At 38.7% G+C, this 18,380-nt stretch overlaps 1 protein-coding gene across 3 annotated transcripts; it reads left to right on the top strand.

Moving 5' to 3' along the window:
* The first annotated feature begins 1,118 nt into the window (after positions 1 to 1,118).
* Positions 1,119 to 14,387, top strand: acanb (aggrecan b). 3 transcript variants are annotated; one of them, XM_053682274.1, is made up of 17 exons: positions 1,119 to 1,259; positions 4,201 to 4,280; positions 4,531 to 4,914; positions 5,181 to 5,355; positions 5,924 to 6,051; positions 6,136 to 6,429; positions 6,923 to 7,333; positions 7,526 to 7,715; positions 7,952 to 8,076; positions 9,329 to 9,616; positions 9,776 to 10,270; positions 10,397 to 10,735; positions 10,929 to 11,087; positions 11,176 to 11,258; positions 11,377 to 11,521; positions 11,807 to 11,989; positions 13,039 to 14,387. In XM_053682274.1, the coding sequence occupies exons 2-17, from the start codon at positions 4,208 to 4,210 to the stop codon at positions 13,092 to 13,094; spliced, it is 3,528 nt and encodes a 1,175-aa protein (XP_053538249.1). In that variant the 5' UTR covers positions 1,119 to 1,259; positions 4,201 to 4,207; the 3' UTR covers positions 13,095 to 14,387. The 3 variants fall into 3 exon arrangements, with proteins under 3 accessions (XP_053538249.1, XP_053538248.1, XP_053538247.1); XM_053682273.1 differs by having other exon boundaries at positions 9,776 to 10,735; positions 10,932 to 11,087; XM_053682272.1 differs by having other exon boundaries at positions 9,776 to 10,735.
* Positions 14,388 to 18,380: the final 3,993 nt, after the last annotated feature.

Here is an 18,380-nt window from a genome sequence, read left to right as displayed (position 1 = left end):
TCTGCAGGCTAAAACACCTTGTTGATGAGTTAGATCAGAGGAGATTGACCAGAACGAATTGAGCTGACAGGGAGTCTATAGTAACTCAAATAAGCACTCTTTACAACCATAGTGAGCAGAAAAGCATCTCAGTATGCAATATATATCAAACCTTGAGGTGGATTGGCCTAGAGACTGATGTGTGTGAAAATCCCAGGAGATCAGCAGTTTCTGAAATACCCAAACCACCTCATCTGGCACCAACAATAATGCCACAGTCAAATTCACAGAGATCACACTTTTTCCCTTTTCTGATGTTTGATGTGAACATTAGATGAAGCTCTTGACCTGTATCTGCATGATTTTATGCATTGTGTTGCTGCCACCTGATTAGCTGATTGGATAACTGTATAGATGAGCAGGTGTACAAGTGTTCCTGTTAAAGTGGATAGTGAGTGTATAATGCATCTTTAGTAACTAAAATATATATTGTATACAATATGTAAAAAGTAGGAACAATAGGAATCTAGATGAAATTGGAAAAGGCATAGATCTTGGTTGAGCACCTGTAAAAACATACATTTGTTTTACAGTTGATTGTTTATCAATAGGCTTAACTGGTTTATCCTGCAAATGCACCTGCCTTTAATAAAACACTTATAAGATTTGATGAAGTGCCAGTTATGAAATTGTTAAATACTACTATTTAAGTTTTTTTGTGGATCATTTGTTTAGTATTTCTCCATATTTTATTGCCATTTTGTACTCTTTTTTTTTTTGTTTGGTGCACTAACAGTGACAAAACTGTAATAAAATATAAGAAACTCTGCTCTTCTAACCCTAAGCCTCAAAAAATGTTCATCGACAGTGTATGTGCTAGGGATGTGTGTACACGTATGGTTTTGTTAATTTCTTTTATATATATCCCAATTGGATGTATTTAAATCTAAACTGTGCTCCCACTAAATTATTTATTTGAAATCTAAACTGAGCCTTGATGAAAAACCGTTACAACTATTCAGGAGCAGTTAACAGCACTCCCCCTTTCTTTATTCTCTCTCTCTCTCTCTCTCTCTCTCTCTCTCTCTCTCTCACTCTCTCTCCCTCTGTGTCATTTAGCTAAACTTGTGCCCAATTTGAATAAGACCTCTTTCTGCTCCCAGCACACACGGGGAGGCGAGCAGTCCAAAAGACCAGCAAACCGACAGCAAGCTGCTTCTCATTGTAAGGAGCTAAGGCACTGCAATAAGAGAACGTGTTAAGAGGAGAGAAGTAAACTGGTGAGTTTCTGTGGTATGATCTGCACATTTATTTGAATTTGTTTAAGTTGATAAAGTCATTTTCCCCATATGCATATAAATCTCTATGAAGAGCTATGTGAATAGAGCTGAACTGAATATCGTCGTAATTTAAAATATTATTTTATTTGTTTTAATTTAACTGACCTACAGACATGTGATAGTTTATTAATTAATTTATATATTTTTATTTTTTTAAAAATATTTATTTATAGTCTCAGTTACTTTTTAGTTACTTATCAGAACATTATAAGTAATATTTAATTTTTATATTCATTGTATATAAATATTTATATTGATATGATATTTAGTTACCTGCAATAATAAAATACCATCTGCAGATTATTATTGCAGGGTAGTATCAATGTCACATGATCCATTTTCACCAGATTTGACAAAGTATTATTATATACTATTTGCTACAGCTACAGTATTTGTTTGGGATTTCTTTTCTTTCTTTTTTTTCAGTTTCTCCATGCAACAAAATTCTTTTTAGAGTTTTAAACTGTATCTAGGTGGACTTTATATAAACACCATTTGTGTTGATTTTCTGGGGATTTTACTGCACACCACTGCTCAGATTAGACAATACTAGTAAGCAATATGTCAGATTAGACAGTAATTGTAAGTAATATGTCAGATTAATTAACCAACTTCTTTATCTTGCCTCCATCAGATATAGGATTGAATTCATATTGCATTTTGCACTTCAAAATTACTTCAAAATCAGCATTAATCACCATACAGTGATACAGAATTTCACTGTAGATCAAAATTTTAGTGTAGAATTTTAGTGTAGAATTAAACATTTTATTCATAGTAGGCAACTTTGGGATACAGGAAAATGACTTCTACAAAAGTATTCTCTGTAAAGCTTTACACCAAAAACTAAAAATGTGTATAGAGTATGTGCAAATTTTAAATGAAATATGAACAGGCACCAACAAATGCTGATTTTCCCAACTACATACTTCTATAATGATCAATGCAATATGCCACTGTAAATGGTCCTGAAGCTGGCTGGTGTACTCTGTGGTGTGTGTGTGTGTGTGTGTGTGTGTGTGTGTGTGTGTGTGTGTGTGTGTGTGTGTGTGTGTGTGTGTGTGTGTGTGTGTGTGTATGCGGGAATGTTGACAGTGTTCCGAGCATGTGGGTCTCCTGGGGTGGTTTTTTTGGTTGAGGGCCTCCTCTGGAACACTGCGAGGTGTTTACCTTGGCCATCACACAGGACTCAGCCCATACTCAAACAGACCTCTGCTTATTGGTCTTTACATGATGGGAAAAGAACACACCACACAGTGTGAATGAAGACACTGTAGAGTAGCTCAACCCCTTGCTCCTCCCCAAACCAATGAGCTGCAAATACAAGCTAGACGTGAAGTAGCATTTTTTGAACTGTGAGTGGGACTGTTCATTAGAAGTGGTGTGATTTTGACACAGTCAGCATATATCACATTGCTGGCCATATTTGCTGGCTAGGTGCTTAGAAGGACCTTGTAGCCTGAATCCAAGTACAGTAAGCAAGGCAAGGCATACCAATTCAGTCATGGTGCCGAGATCTGATTTCCATGATATAAAATGCCTTACTAAAGAAATAGTATTTTTTAAAATGTATTTATTTATTTATTTATTTATTTATTTACATGAAATACCTCTGTTATCATCAAGCTCTAGGACAAGAATTTTTCATGCCATCTCAAGGCTGTGCTGTCTAACATTGAAGTTCATTCTCCAGATTAAATACATGTGCTGTCTGCTCTCTTGGACTTATCATAATGCACTAAAAGGAAAAAAAAAAATGTTGTTGTATTCATTGCATGATAAATTCCCTTCTGATTAGTTGGATTTTTCCATCTGTTGCCTGGCCCCAGTTTTTACTGAAGTAAGTAGCATTATGAATGCTGTTGTCTCTTTAAAGAGCATACTTTTTTTTGATAATCAACTAATTTCTGTTAATGACAGTACAATAACTGCTCACATCTTCAAACTGCACCTGTTAGCCAGTCAGTAAGGAAGCTGGCTGGTCTACTGAAGTTTATCACAAATGATCTCTGACGGAGGGGGAAAGTGAGCCCTGAATTCCCAAAGAATGTGGAACTCAGAGAATCGGTTTCCTCGTAAAGCCAGGTGTTAGGTGTTGACCTGGATTTTCATGTTAGTTAGAGAACATTTTGCTAGACCTCATGAGGAAGAAACACACATCTTTTAGACACATGTAAAAGGTCCAGCTCACCTGTCCAGATGTCCAGACTTACAGTACATTCCTCACTATTTCAGCTATGTATTTTATACCTAATTCATATCAGTTACTGAATAAGGCACTTTAATTTGAACATCTGAATAATAAGCTGGAACGTGTTACATGCAGTGTTAGGATTAGTCGTAGGCAGCCTGTAGTTTGTAGTTAGAGTACATTGAATGGCTTTTTAAAGACATTCAACATTCGTTAAAGAAAAAGTGATAAAAACAAGGAAATTACGATAGGGCTCTGGCATCAGTGTGTGATAGTTGATTTAGATTCTGTTGATCCTTTGCCAGGAAACACCAGCCTCTTCCGGGTACCATTAGGGGTCTGAGACAGAAAGCTCCGTGAGGATCCTGCCAAAGGAAAGTTGCTCAGTGCATTTAAAAGAGTTTTATTCAGGCAAAAACTGAACTATAGCCAGGCGGTCAGTTTTGAACAGTGAAGCCATTATCACTAAATAGATAATGTTTTCTAACGTACATGGGAAGCAATGAATGAATTTTCTGCTTTAAATTTACATATAGCATGATTAAAAGTCAATCTGTCAAGCTGACAATCTTTTGTCTCTTAGGTGGTCATGAGCTACAGTACGCAAATTTACTTTCATTTATATATTTAACATGCATGATAAATAACTTTTTTCAAGAGTTGTGTTGCATCTTTTGTGTTGACCCACAGGTGAACCATGACTGCTTTTCTTCTACTGTGTGCCTGCATCAGTATCTCATCTGCAGCAGTAATGTTTGGACAAATAAATGGTGAGTTATGTGTTTTCATTGTCTTTGACATTGATTCTGCTATAGGTCTGGGTTATTTCTTGGGCAGAAAGAGTTATTATTGTGCACTGTTGTGGATATTTATACATCTCTGATGTAATAAATTTCACATTCATTCGATTTACTGTACCACACATAACGCAGTTATTGGATTATTACAAGGAACTGTGAATTATGTTATGCTTCACTGTAGTTGCATGTGTAACAGTGGTCAGTGAACCTGTCTTGCCAGATGAGGACAGTACACTTAGTGTTAGCATCCCCTTGGAGCAGCCGCTGCGCCCCCTGTTAGGCGGGAAGATGGTCATCCCTTGTTATTTCCGGGACAATGCAATCCATGACCCTGGAGCCCCTACCATTGGTCCTCTATCACAACGCATCAAGTGGAGCTACATCCACAAAGGCAAAATAAGCCTCATCCTGGTGGCGATTGGGGGAATAGTGCACACTGAGACAGATTATTTGGACCGGGTGACCATGGTGAACTATCCCTCAGTACCCACAGATGTCACCATAGAGATCTCAGAGCTGCGCTCCAGCGATTCTGGGACATACCGATGTGAGGTTATGCAGGGCATTGAGGACAACTATGACTCGGTGGAGATGCATGTTCAAGGTAATTCTCCAGACATCTCACAGAATATAATATAAAATGTAAAATTATTCCCAAGCCTGATGGTAACACCACACATCCTTTACAGTATTTTGGTATTTTAGTTATATTTTCTCTATTCAAAATGTACATAGGTAAAGGTTTATGAAAGAAAATATATTCTTCAAAAGTGTAAAGGGCTATTTTGTCTTGTTTTATATGACCTCTTAGTATTTCCTAAAATGTTGGAGCCTGTGGAATATTAAGGTGGCAGTCATTCTTTTCCACAGGCATCGTGTTCCACTACAGGGCCATAACCAGCCGCTACACCCTGACCTTTGATATGGCAAAGGCAGCCTGCATCCAGAACAGTGCCATTATTGCAACCCCTGAACAGCTGCAAGCTGCTTACGATGACGGGTTTCACCAGTGTGATGCAGGTTGGCTTTCAGATCGAACTGTCAGGTACTGTGTGTCTGCCCATTTCCTTTTACAAAGGCTTTGTTTGCTGAATGTCTGCAGTTTTACCCTAAATAAGAAACCGTAAATAATATAGTGCTATCACTCAATAAACATGCAAGTAAATAAATGAATAAACGTTATAAGCTCAAGCACTAATAACTAATTAATGTTTACACTCTTAAAATTGCCAGAAATAGTTCTGAAACAGAGTGATGCCATAAAATAACCCTTTTCAATTTCTTAAATTACCTTTTGATTAAGTTATTGATTTACTGATTTATTGATTGATTTCATTTTTGAAAACATATTTTTTCATCAGTTGGATTTCATTTTTTTTTTTTTTAGTATTTCTGTTGGTACCAAAGAGAGAAAAAAAATCCCTCTGTATGTTACCATTATATGAACAGATCTTATTTTTTAGTTAATTTGCTACAATATTGTGAACCAAGTGGTTCTTTTGTGAAACAAAAATGGTTCTTTACCTAACAGTAATAGTTCTTTGCAATCCTTTCAAATAATTGTTTTTAAGTCACCTTTATTATAAGGAGTATACTGTTGATATATTTCTCAGGTATCCCATTCATGAGCCCAGGGAGCCTTGTTATGGAGACAAGGAAAAGTATCCAGGTGTACGAACATATGGAATCAGAGATGATAATGAGACCTATGATGTGTACTGCTTTGCAGAGAAGATGTCTGGTAATAAAGAGATATTTATTAGATATTTATTAAACCTCTTAATACATTAATTGTGTTAATTAACTTCAACCATGTGATCCCTAGGCAGAGTCTTCTACTCCATGTCAATGAAAAAGTTTACATTTTATGAGGCATCTGAACAGTGTGGAAAACTTGGAGCCCAATTGGCCACCACAGGGCAATTGTACTTGGCCTGGAAAGCTGGAATGGATGTGTGCAATGCTGGCTGGTTAGCAGATGGGAGTGTGAGATACCCTATCAACATTGCCCGCCCTCAGTGTGGAGGGGGTCTCCTGGGTGTACGGACTGTGTACCGTTTTCAAAACCAGACAGGTTACCCCCACCCAGACTCCCACTATGATGCTATCTGCTATGAGGGTAAGTACATTGGCCCCGTCAAACATGCCATTGTGTAATAACGTCCCTCCAGGATTTTGCAGTTTTGCAATCATAGAAATTAATGCAACCTTAAGCAAACACTCAATATTTGATGGAGCTTGAAATTTTTCTGAATTACCACAGATTTTCCAAAAATTTGGGCCAAGACATGTCATGTGACATCATCACAACACGCATTCATCGAAATCCCTCTTCTATTCATGTGCATTGAACATGAGTACAGCTAAAAGTTTTAATTTACCAACAAAAATCACTGTGAAATACCGTGTGAAACAATTTCGTGCAATTACTATTTCTCCAATTCAAGTAGTTTTCTGCAAAAAAAGTACAAAGAACTCTGCAAATTGCACCTGTATGGACTGACATATACACATACATACTGCAAATGTCTAAATATATACTATAATTACTAGACATACTATGATGTGTGAAAATACACCACTGCAAATGACGAATGTCTCTCACTGTGCAGGAGAAGATAAAGTACCCAGTCCTTACCCTCCAGTACCTGAATTACGCGCAACCTCAGACTCCCGCTCCCCATTACCTGATATTCACATGACCACAGACTTCCAATCCCCAGTACCTGACATTGACATGACCACAGACTTCCATTCCCAAGTACCTGATATTTACATGACCACAGACACTGAGTTTAGTGTGGGCACCATCACCTCCAGTCCAGTCGCCTATCCTGAGAGTGTCACCACTGAGGGTGAAGTTCGAGGGGAGTTTGTAACTCATGAGCCCTGGGTTACCACCATGGTACTGCCTCCTTCCTTCTCTCCAACTGTAATGGAGACTGTGACAGAGGATGTGGTAGTTGTAGCTGCAGCTCAGCCGGTTCTGGTCTATGAGGTACCCAGAGATAATATCAGCATTGGTAAGTGAGTACAAGTAGCTGAAATGTAAAAAACTAAAATGCACGAATCACCTCATGATTCTAGTCCAGACTCAGAACTGGGTCCCATCAATGGGGTTATAAACTTGCTCTTAGCTTATGAGCTAGCTACAGATTATAACTTCAAATTGAAATAACCCAGCTGCACAATAACATTTTTTTTTTCTCTCCAAGTTTCAGAATTTAAAGGAGTGGTGTTCCACTATCACTCAGGTTCAGAGCACTACGCTTTCACCTTTCATGAGGCTCAGCAGACCTGTTACAGGCAGGGAGCTGAAATGGCCACACCAAGGCAGTTGCAGGCAGCATATGAGGCTGGCCTGCATCATTGCAATGCTGGCTGGCTCCAGGACCAGTCTGTCAGGTCTTTACTTTTTTTTGTACAACGTCCACCATGTATCCAACAGCAATAACAAATCTTGAGTAAACAACATGCAGGTTGATTATGAAATTAGCAATAAAAGACCAACATGTCAAAGAATAACAAATGTAGATAATTGTATTCTACTCAGAAGTCATTGTGTTGGTTGTGTGGTGATAATAATGTTCTATGTGTAGTAGTAAATTATTCCTGTTTTTTCCCCCTTGTGTTCTGGGCAGATACCCTAATGCCTATCCTGAGGAGTGCTCTGGAGATCAAAAAAATGCTTCTGGGGTGATCTCTCATGGGCTTAGGCCTACACATGAACGTTATGATGTGTATTGCTACATCAACCAAATACAGGGTATGAGTATAATACCTAATATCTTTACTATGTACACGTTAGACATTTTCAACATCAAGTAAACGGCTTTAATTTAGGAGATGTTTGAACGCCAAGTTGCTTAAAAACAACAGAAAAGTGTTTGCCCTATCATCAGGAGATTTAGACTTCATATCCTGACAATGCAACATCCATCCTTGGGCAGTTCTAGAAAGCAAAATTGGTGGTGCTCTCTGGGTGGGAGGGATGACATTACTCTCTCCCTTTCAATGAGAGCATCACAAACCTATCAGAGCATCCCAAACTAATCATGCATCTGTAAACTTATGCATGCAAAATAAAATAGTTAGCTCTGTGTTACTACAGATGCAACATGTGGCTTCACATCAGTAAAATGGGATAAAATAAGTAAACATTTTTATTAATTTTTGTGAGATTTGATTGTGCCAAATGCATATATGTTGGGCATTATTAATTGGAAACATTTTACAAGGTAACTATGCAGGGATTAAATAAGAACAAGTGAGTGGTTCTTCAGTAACAATTATCTTACTCCTACTAAAAACTACTAGTTAATTACTCAGTGAGTTGTTGTTAGGAGGAGTTAATTATTAACTTTATAGTAATTACTGAGTCTTAAGAAGTAATTCCTAAGACTTACTTATAATATCTCCTGCCAAACTACAAGTAATAACTGATATAATGATATACTGATATAATAAGTACTGAACGCATTGGTATTAATTCCCAATAGTAAAGCCTTACCATTCTTGGTGAAATCTACTACCTAATATACAGTACAATAACCTATTCCAGTACCTTAGTGTCTAAAATGTAAATGTCTATACGAGTTTTTATGGTCCACAGAAACAGGTCTCCTCAGAGGAGCATGTTGTTGGTGTGTTGGCTTATTTAGCCAGTAAAAGCCTAAAGAGAGAAACAGACAGCAATAACCTACAAATATACAAGGTTGTAATGTAGCAATGAGTAACAATTATTCTCTATTAACATACTTGCCTTTTAAGTAGCAAAAAACTAACATATGGTATCTTAGGATTTACAGCTTAAAACTCAGTAATTACTAATTAATAGTTAATAGTGAACTCCTCCTAACATACTTACTGAGTAATTAACTAGTAGTTCTTAGTAGTTAATGAAGAATTAAGCATTCATTCCTGATTAATTCCATAGGCATAAATACCTATGACTTATGGAACAGTGATGTTAAAGTGCTACCTGTTAACTTATTGTTGCATTTCTCACTGTTTCAAAGGGGACGTCTTCCATGTCACTTCCCTGGCAAACTTTACCTTCCAAGAGGCGGCAGATTCCTGCCATAGCCACAATGCCACCCTGGCTTCCACAGGGGAGCTGTATGCAGCCTGGAGTCAGGGCTTCCATAACTGCAACCCAGGCTGGTTATCTGATGGCAGTGTCCGCTACCCAGTTCAAACTCTCAGCTGTGGTGTAAATAAAACAGGAATTTACACCATTTATGCTAACCCTAACCAGACTGGATTCCCAGATCCTTACTCCAGATATGATGCTTACTGTATTAGAGGTATTAAATGCAGGTCACATTAGTACAAAAATGTAAGACTATGGCATAGATCAACACTGAATATCTATTCTATCCCAGCACAGTAAAACTGATGTAGTACCAGGTTACTACGTTCGAATGTTATGTTGTTCAGCTCCTCCTCTTATCTCTCCATGGCAGAAAGTGTTTATGGATCTGGCAGTGGGTTACCCAGTGGAAATATATCTGGCAGTGGCCTTCCCAGTGCTGAAGGTTCCAGCAGTGGCTTCCCGAGTGGAGATGAAACTGGCAGTGGCCTTTCCAGTGCTGAAGGTTCCAGCAGTGGCTTCCCGAGTGGAGATGAATCTGGCAGTGGCATTCCCAGTGCTGAAGGTTCCAGTAGTGGGTTCTTGAGTGGAGATGAATCTGGCAGTGGCGTTCCCAGTGCTGAAGGTTCCAGCAGTGACTTCCCTAGTGGTGATGTGTCTGGCAGGACAATTTCCAGTGGGGGTGTGTCTGGGTCTGGTTGGAGTGGTGATGGCTCAAGCATCTTTGTCATCTTCAAGGAGAGTGTAGACATTCTCTCAGCAGAGGGATCTGCCATAGGAAGCTCTCCAGAAGCAGCAGAAGGGAGTACAGTATTTTTTGCCTCGGGAATGGAATCTGGAAACATGAGTGGGGACCACTCAGGATCAGGTGATGTGTCTGGATCTGGACATTATAGTGGGTCTGGTGGTCTGCCATCTGGATCTGGAAGTGGAGATATGATCAACTTGGTTGATAATTTAATGACCAATATGCCCTTTCCACATCCTAAAACAGAGCAAGAAATTGTTGGAAGGGAGACGGAGGTTAGCGGATTCAGTGGACTCCACAGTGATGAAATCACAAGTGGCTCTGAATTGAGTGGCATACTGATTGATGATGTCATGAGTGGTTCTGGATTCAATGGTGTGCCCAGTGGTGATATCATGAGTGGCATTGGATTTAGTGGAGTGACCAGTGGTGATGTCATAAGTGGCTCTGGAGGTTTGGAGGAGGTTAATGTCACTGATGTGTCAGCTATCAACACCACCAGTACATCCACATTAACATTTACATCCAGTCCCTTGGTATTGCACCTGACACCAACTACCATGGACCAGCCCACAGTTACTGAAGGTAAAATCAGTCACTTATTGTTAAATCTTTAGGTAGAGTGAAGTTTAAAATGAAAATCATAGACCATGCTAGCTATAACCACACCATGGCATCAACCACTAGCCTTTATCCAAGACAATTTTGCTAGTCTGCTCATTTTCAGCATCAAAGAATATACACTAACTAATTTGACCAAACCTGGATGATATTTTAGCAGCACAGGGATGTGCAGATGGCTGGCTGGAATTTGAGGGCAGCTGCTATATCCAATTCAGAGAAAGAAAGAATTGGACGAATGCCGAACAGCACTGCCGAGAGCTAAATTCACATCTGCTTAGCATCACTTCCAAGCAAGAGCAAATATTTGTCTACAGTAAGTATGGAATTGCATTAGTTAAGATAATTTGTGAAATGTGGATTGTTGCAGTTCTCACTATGAATCCAATTTAAAACCTACCTAGATCACATGAGGGATGACCAGTGGATTGGACTCACTGACAGAGACAAGCAAAATGAGTTCCGCTGGACAGATGAAAGCCCTTTGGTGAAGTCTAAATCTTTAATAATTCAGTTATAACTTGTGACTTTACTGATGCACAGTGAAATGTAAATGCACTATAAGTTATAAGTCCATAACTTAGCCTTGGTCACCTTTTCTACAGGAATATGAAAACTGGAGACCTACCCTGTCAAATAGTTATTTTGACGCTGCAAACGAATGTGCAGCTATGACTTGGCATGAGCTTGGCCAATGGACTAGTGTGCCTTGTAACCACCATCTGGTCTTCACATGCAAAATTAAATCTGGTAAGTACTTCATGAAGACATTTAATTTCACACAGTATGATAGTAGGTTTTATACTAGACTTGTGTTATTATTATGTACTAATGTATCAAATCATGTTAAAAAAAACTGGACATGGAAAAGCTTATACTAAGTGGAACCAAAATCCTAGTCAGAAATTGCTATGGCTATGCCAGTTGGCCATATCAAGACTCTGAGTGTATAGTTTTATGTTTTTGAAAGCTTTGGCTGTTGTAGAAGCAGTCAAGCAGAATTAGGCCTTTAATCCTTCAAATTTCTTCATCCAGTCAAATGCTCCACACCTCCTGAGGTTGAAAATGCCAGGATGTTAGGAAACATCTGGGGCACCTACCCAGTCAACTCTATGATCCGCTACCAGTGTGACCCTGGCTTCACACAGCGGCGCCATTCTGTGATACGCTGCATGCCAGACGGCCAGTGGAAAGAGCCTACAGTGGAATGTGTAAAAAGTGAGTCTAAAGTTTCCAGACACAAGCACTGAATTTGAGTGGACAAATAACACATTTTGTGAATACATTCATGAGCAAACCCACCAGCCAAATGAAAGCTTTAATGTGTTTCCCAGTCCCATGTTTTGGTTGCTCGGAAACCCAAATGACTAGGCTAAAAATGGTAGCTAATATAATGTATTAACATATAGTGAGGTAGTTAGCTAGTTAAGTGCATTAATACGGACACAACCGAGTACAAACTTCCTGTGTAGGATTACGACTCAGCCATAGTCATGATCCTTTTCTAAGAAAGTGTCTATAAGCTGGCTATAAGCTGTAAGGTTTTCGCTTCACATAACACATAAAATATAGTATTCGACTCTAACTAGCCTTTTTTCCGTGAGCTGACAGCATGGTAAGAGATTTATATGACAGCTTGGTGATGCACGTTATTTTGCTTGGTTTTGTCAATGATTCTGAAAATGTTATATGTCATCCATGCAGGTGAATTAATCCAGCTAGTACAGGTCAGTGTGTGTGTGTGTGTGTGGTGCAGCAGGTGGTAGGATTTTGTTTTGGGAATATCATTAGTGGGTGCACGGTGGCTTAGTGGTTAGCACGTTTGCCTCACACCTCCAGTTTCGGGGGTTCGATTCCCACTGTGTTCCCACTGTGTGCGGAGTTTGCATGTTCTCCCCGTGCTGCGGAGGTTTCCTCCGGGTACTCCGGTTTCCTCCAGCAGTCCAAAGACGTGCATGGTAGGCTGATTGGCATGTCTAAAGTGTCCATAGTGTATGAATGGGTGTGTGATTGTGCCCTGTGATGGATTGGCACCCTGTCCAGGGTGTACCCCGCCTTGTGCCCGATGCTCCCTGGGATAGGCTCCCTGTGACCCTGAAAAGGATAAGCGGTATAGAAGATGGATGGATGTCATTAGCCAATATGTTTCTTTTCTTTTTCTGGTGGCTTTTGATAACTAGCCTGCTTGGTCTACTTGTCCTTGGGGTCAACTAAAAACTAACCAATACTATCATATTGTATTTTTCTTGCATTAATATGCACTACAGGGAAGAGACTACAAAAAAGATCCCTCAAGAGGCATTCAGTCAGCAGCCGAACATGAAGAAAGGTCCTCTAAACAGGACACAAGGCACACACTTCAAATCATCTAGAGGACTGTTGTTAGTAAAAAGCATCTCTGCACAAGTTTTTTTTTGCCCAGAAGAAATCCAGTAACCTCGGTAACAGGGTCCACTTTATACAATGATGCACATTACGTTCTGTTCTGTAGTCCGCCTGGCTGATTTATTTTTGAGTGTTACTCAGTGCCTTGCTGTTGGGGAAAAGGAAGGAACGAGTTTTCTGAGTGAGTTCAAGGAAAGAATATCTTCCCACCATTAAGCAGTTTTATTTCTTGTACAATCTTATGTTTAACCCAAAGTTAACCCCCTAAAGTCCCAGCTTGTTTTTTGTTTTTTTAAAAACTATTCAAGTTTGAGCATATTATTCAGTAACTACTTGGAATTATCTAGTAACTACAGTGAAACTAATTTGAAAAGTTTAAAAACTAAATTTGAAAAAATCTTTTAGATAATTTTAGATTGTTTTTAATCAATTACAGGTTGAATATTTTGTGGAGATGGGAAAAAATGAAGCCCTGTAAACAAAAATTCTTTGTGCTCAACTGGTGACATTGTTCGTCACTTTATTCTTCCCTGTTTTGCATCATTTTCTCTGCTTTTTCGTGAAAGAGAGAAAGAGTGAGTGATTGTAGGGTGGGCATAAGAGTAACACTTATATACAAAGACAAAAGGCTTCAGTGACTACAGCTGGATATAATAAACTCAAAAATATTTCAAATTAATTTGGAGGACAATTTTTTTTTCTTGTTTTGTCTTTGTTGTTTGTCCTTTTTTTGGATGCCTAGCTTCATCACAGAAATCAAGTGAGACTTGAACATCCATTTCATTTCTGTTTCTGTTCACTGGAAATTTTTCAATTCATGATATAATTTAACAATTGAAAAGAAAACATTATTTATTAAGCACTAGAAGCTTGAAGCACATTTAATTGTCTTTTCATTTAGGAAAGCTAGTCCCCTTATGAAGCAATGCTTATATTACAGAGAGACAGAAGATTGCTAATTGCATAGAACTGCCTGCCAAAAAACAATTCCGATTCTGATAATGGAAAATGGTCACACAAATATTAACATGTTCACATGCCAAAATTTAGCTGGGTAACCCAGAGCCGTCTCTGTAAGATAAGCAGTGATTATTGCACTGGTTTGTATTTTAGTCACACAGAGTAATAGCCTGCACTTTTATATGCCATTGTCTTGCTGTCAACTTTTACACTGAGCTCATAGCTATCTGAGTGCCACCTGTGTCCACTGAATAAATAGAGACTAAATATGTGTGTTTCCAGGCCTGTGTTGTATGTCTGTTTCAAATTTTTCTTTTTGGTTTGTGTTACTTTTTCAGAATCATATAATAAATTAAAAAAACAGCACCTCAATTATGTTATAATGCAACTTTATAAACAGAGATTATATAAATCCACTTTTAAATAAGTATCATTAACTATTAAGGGATATATTTTACAGCTCATTTAGACACATTCATCCTTATACAGTTTCTGCACAAACAGCTTATTTAGTAAACAGACCCTATCTCCAGGAATCTCTGAGTGGAAAAAAACAGACAGGCCCATGAATATGTCTTTCATAGGTAACAGTATGAACCTTCATGCAGAGCATAGCAGAGAAAAAATGACTAGCTTAGCAACACTGCTGTCTTTTCATTCTAACATCACCCACAAACAAACGCCTCTTCGATACTTGGGAAAGCAGGTGTAAAATAGGACATCTATGAGTCAGAGGAATGAAAAAAATTATCTTTAAAAAGTAATATTTGCCCAAATGCATTAGAATACCTCACAGTCCTCTAGATGCCAACCAGCTCAGACAGGGTGGCATATGGCTCGAGTATGAGGTCCAGCAGAGGCTCTCTCTGTGTGTGCTCAGCTTCATCTCCCTCATCCAAGATTCTTCACACAGAGTTAAGTGTGCCCTCTACTGATCACTCTATAAAATAACCTACATATTTGGAAAACCTGCATTAATTCAGCAAACCCCTTTCCTACTGATAGGCTTTGCTGAAGGTTCATCATCACCATCATCATCACTGCAGTGATGGTGATGTTCTGTTTTGTAGACATTCACTCGTTCGTTCATCTGCAGTTGTCACTTTATCCTGGTCAGACTTGTGAGTAATTGGGAACACTAGGCATAAGACAGGACTACACACTGTATGGGATGGCAGTCCATTGCAGGGCACCATAAACACACATTTTCATACCTAGGAGCAATTTAGTGTCACCAGTCCATCTACCATCTGTACCATATGTTTTTGGAAGGTAGGAGAAAACCAGAGAACCCAGAGAAAACCCACATAAGAACTTGCACAGAAATTCCACATAGACCGAGGACCATGGCCCTGCGCCGTCTTGTCCATATTGCAGACATTAGTAATGTGATTTTTGAAAATAGTCCTTGGTTCTTAATGGAGATTTAGCCTTGAGAGCACTGCATATTTATTTTTAATAACAAGATCGTCCATAATAGCTTCCATATGTTAATGAATAAGTAGCTAAGCAAGGAGCGATAGACTGATGAGCACAAGGTGTTAAAGTAATTTAAAAGCTGTGTGTCATCCACATATTCTGAGTCGGGTTCCTCTCAAGGTTTCTTCCTCTTAAAACATCTTAGGGAGTTTTTCCTTGCCACCGTCGCCACTCAGTGGCTTGCTCAGTTGGGATAAATTCACTCCTTTAATATCTGTATACCATGTTGATATTTCTGTAAAGCTGCTTTGAGACAATGTCTATTGTAAAAAGCGCTATACAAATAAAATTGAATTGAATTGAATTGAATATAAATGGTATCACAGTTGTTAACACAACCCCAATTCCGAAAAAGTTGGGACAGTATGGAAAATGCTAATAAAAACAAAGAGGAGTGATTTGTAAATGTACTTTGACTTGTATTTAAACAAAAAACGTATAAAGACAAAGTATTTGATGTTTTACCTAACCCTAACCATATTTTTTTGAAGATAAACATTTATTTTGAAATTGATGCATGCAACACATCTCAAAAAAGTTGGGACGGGGTAATTTAGGACTAATAACGATGTGACAAGTTGAAATAAGAAGGTGATGTGAAAGAGGTGAGGCAATCGTCTAATCATAGAATATACGGAGCCTCCAAAAAAGGCCTAGTCCTTCAAGAGCAAGGATGGGTCAATCTGTCAATAGATGTGTCAGCAAATAATCCAACACTTTGAGAACAACATTCCCCAAAGACAAATCGGTAGGATTTTGGACATTTCACCTTCTACAGCGCACAATATAATGCAAAGATTCAAGCAATCCGGTCAAATCTTGGTGCGTAAAGGGCAAGGCCGAAAATCATTTCTGAATACGCATGATCTCAGATCCCACAGATGTGATTGTCTTAAAAACTATCATGATTCTGAAATGGATATCCTGACATGGACCCCGGAATACTTTGGTAATCCTTCGTCAGGCAACACCATTCACCACTGCACCCACAGATGCAAGTTAAGGCTTTACTAAGCAAAGCAGAAGCCATACATCAACACTGTCCAAAAGCGCCGCCCACTTCTCTGGGCTCAGTCTCATTGGAGATGGACAGTAGCACAGTGGAATCATGTTTTGTGGTCAACATTTAAAATAGTTTTTGGAAAAACAGCCATCGTGTTCTCCAGGCCAAAGAGGAAAAGGACCAGCCAAGCTGTTATCAGCATCAGGTCCAAAAGCCAGCATCTGTCATGGTATGAGGGTGTGTCAGTGCCCATGGCATGGGTAACTTGCACATCTGTGCAAGGGCACCATTAATGCAGAAAGATATGTACACATTTTGGAGCAACATATGCTGCCATCCAGAGCAGGACAACGCCAAACCACATTCTACCCAGATTACAAGCGCATGGTTGCGTAAGCAGAGAGTGCGGGTGCTAGCATGGCCTGCCTGCAGTCCTGACCTGTCTCCGCCTGAGAATGTGTGGCGCATTATAAAGCGCAACATAAAGCAATGAAGGCCCTGTACAGTTGCGCAGCTGAACAAATCTATAATGGATGAATGGGGAAAATTCTGCTTGCAAAACTTAACCAACTGGTATCTTCACTCAGCGCCCAAACACTTAATGAGTGTTATTAAAAGAAAAGGTGATGTTACACAGTGGTAAACAGTCGACTGTCCCAAGATTTTAAATGAGTGAATACTTTCACAAATAAATTATTAAACATCAAATAATGTGTTAATAATGTGTTTTCAATATAGCACTGGGTGAATTGAATTTTCAAATGACTCTTTTTTTTGCATTTACCATACTCTCTCAACTTTTTTTTGGAATTGGGGTTGTAATAGTGGAAGTATATACTGTATAGTGTATGTTTAAAAGTGGAGAAACAAGAATGGGACAATCAACAGGGCTTGGAAATTAGTTTCTGGTACTGCATATTTAAATAGGATCTATCACTTGTCCAAAGATATCAAGCCAACTGAGTAGAATATTGTGATCAACTGTATAAAAAGCAGCATTAAACCAAAATGGGTGAATGACTAGGGTTTCTACTAACTCTTAGATCAGTGCTGTGTCTACACTGTAGGTCTAAAAAAACATCAAACTGAGATGTTACATTTAGGTTATTAGTGATGAGCTTGATGTACACAAAATTGTATCAATTACAGGTAGGTTAGAAATAGTTCTATAGGTGAGGACTAATGATCCAAATATTTTTTCTTCAAAAGAGCACTGTTTTGTTGACCAGTTTCATGTTGTAACAATCAATTTTTAATCTTTGAAATATTATCTAACAGTAAGTTGTTTAACATATTTGCCAATTTGCCATTTGTCAAATGGCAGTTTTCAGGAGTATATATGTAAGGTTCATCCATTCATTTTTGCTTTATCCTAGTCAGGGCTGAGGTAGAATCCTGCCCCAGGAATTCTAAATGTGAGGTGGGAATACACCTTGAATGGGATGCCAATCCATCTCAGGTTACCTCATCTCATGTACACACATACAGTTACACACTCATTCATACCTAGAGTAGCCAATCCACCTACCAGCATGTTTTTGTACAGCAGGAGGGAACCAGAAAACCCTGAAGAAACCCACGCAGACACAAGGAGAATATGGTAAAATCAGTAAAAAAATAAAAAAAATAAATAAATAAAATAAAAGGGGTAACCTGAGCTCAGGATCAAGCCAGACACCCTGGAGCTGTGTAGTAGGAATGGTACACACTACACCATCATGCCATGTTATATATAACGAGTAAATGAATAAAATATGATTAACAATCAATACTATAAAAAGG

This window comes from Ictalurus punctatus, chromosome 8 (assembly GCF_001660625.3).
Source record: "Ictalurus punctatus breed USDA103 chromosome 8, Coco_2.0, whole genome shotgun sequence".
NCBI classification, from domain to species: Eukaryota; Metazoa; Chordata; class Actinopteri; order Siluriformes; family Ictaluridae; genus Ictalurus; species Ictalurus punctatus.
Note: the sequence above shows the minus strand (reverse complement) of the source record. Positions and strands in the feature narration are given on the sequence as shown.

Excerpts from the sequence above, each read along its gene's own strand:
- acanb (XM_053682272.1), top strand. The coding sequence starts at position 4,208 with ATGACTGCTTTTCTTCTACTGTGTGCCTGCATCAGTATCTCATCTGCA. Across the intron at positions 6,430-6,922 it reads TGATGCTATCTGCTATGAGG|GAGAAGATAAAGTACCCAGT; the intron begins GTAAGTACATTG and ends CTCACTGTGCAG. Across the intron at positions 10,736-10,928 it reads CCAGCCCACAGTTACTGAAG|CAGCACAGGGATGTGCAGAT; the intron begins GTAAAATCAGTC and ends ATGATATTTTAG.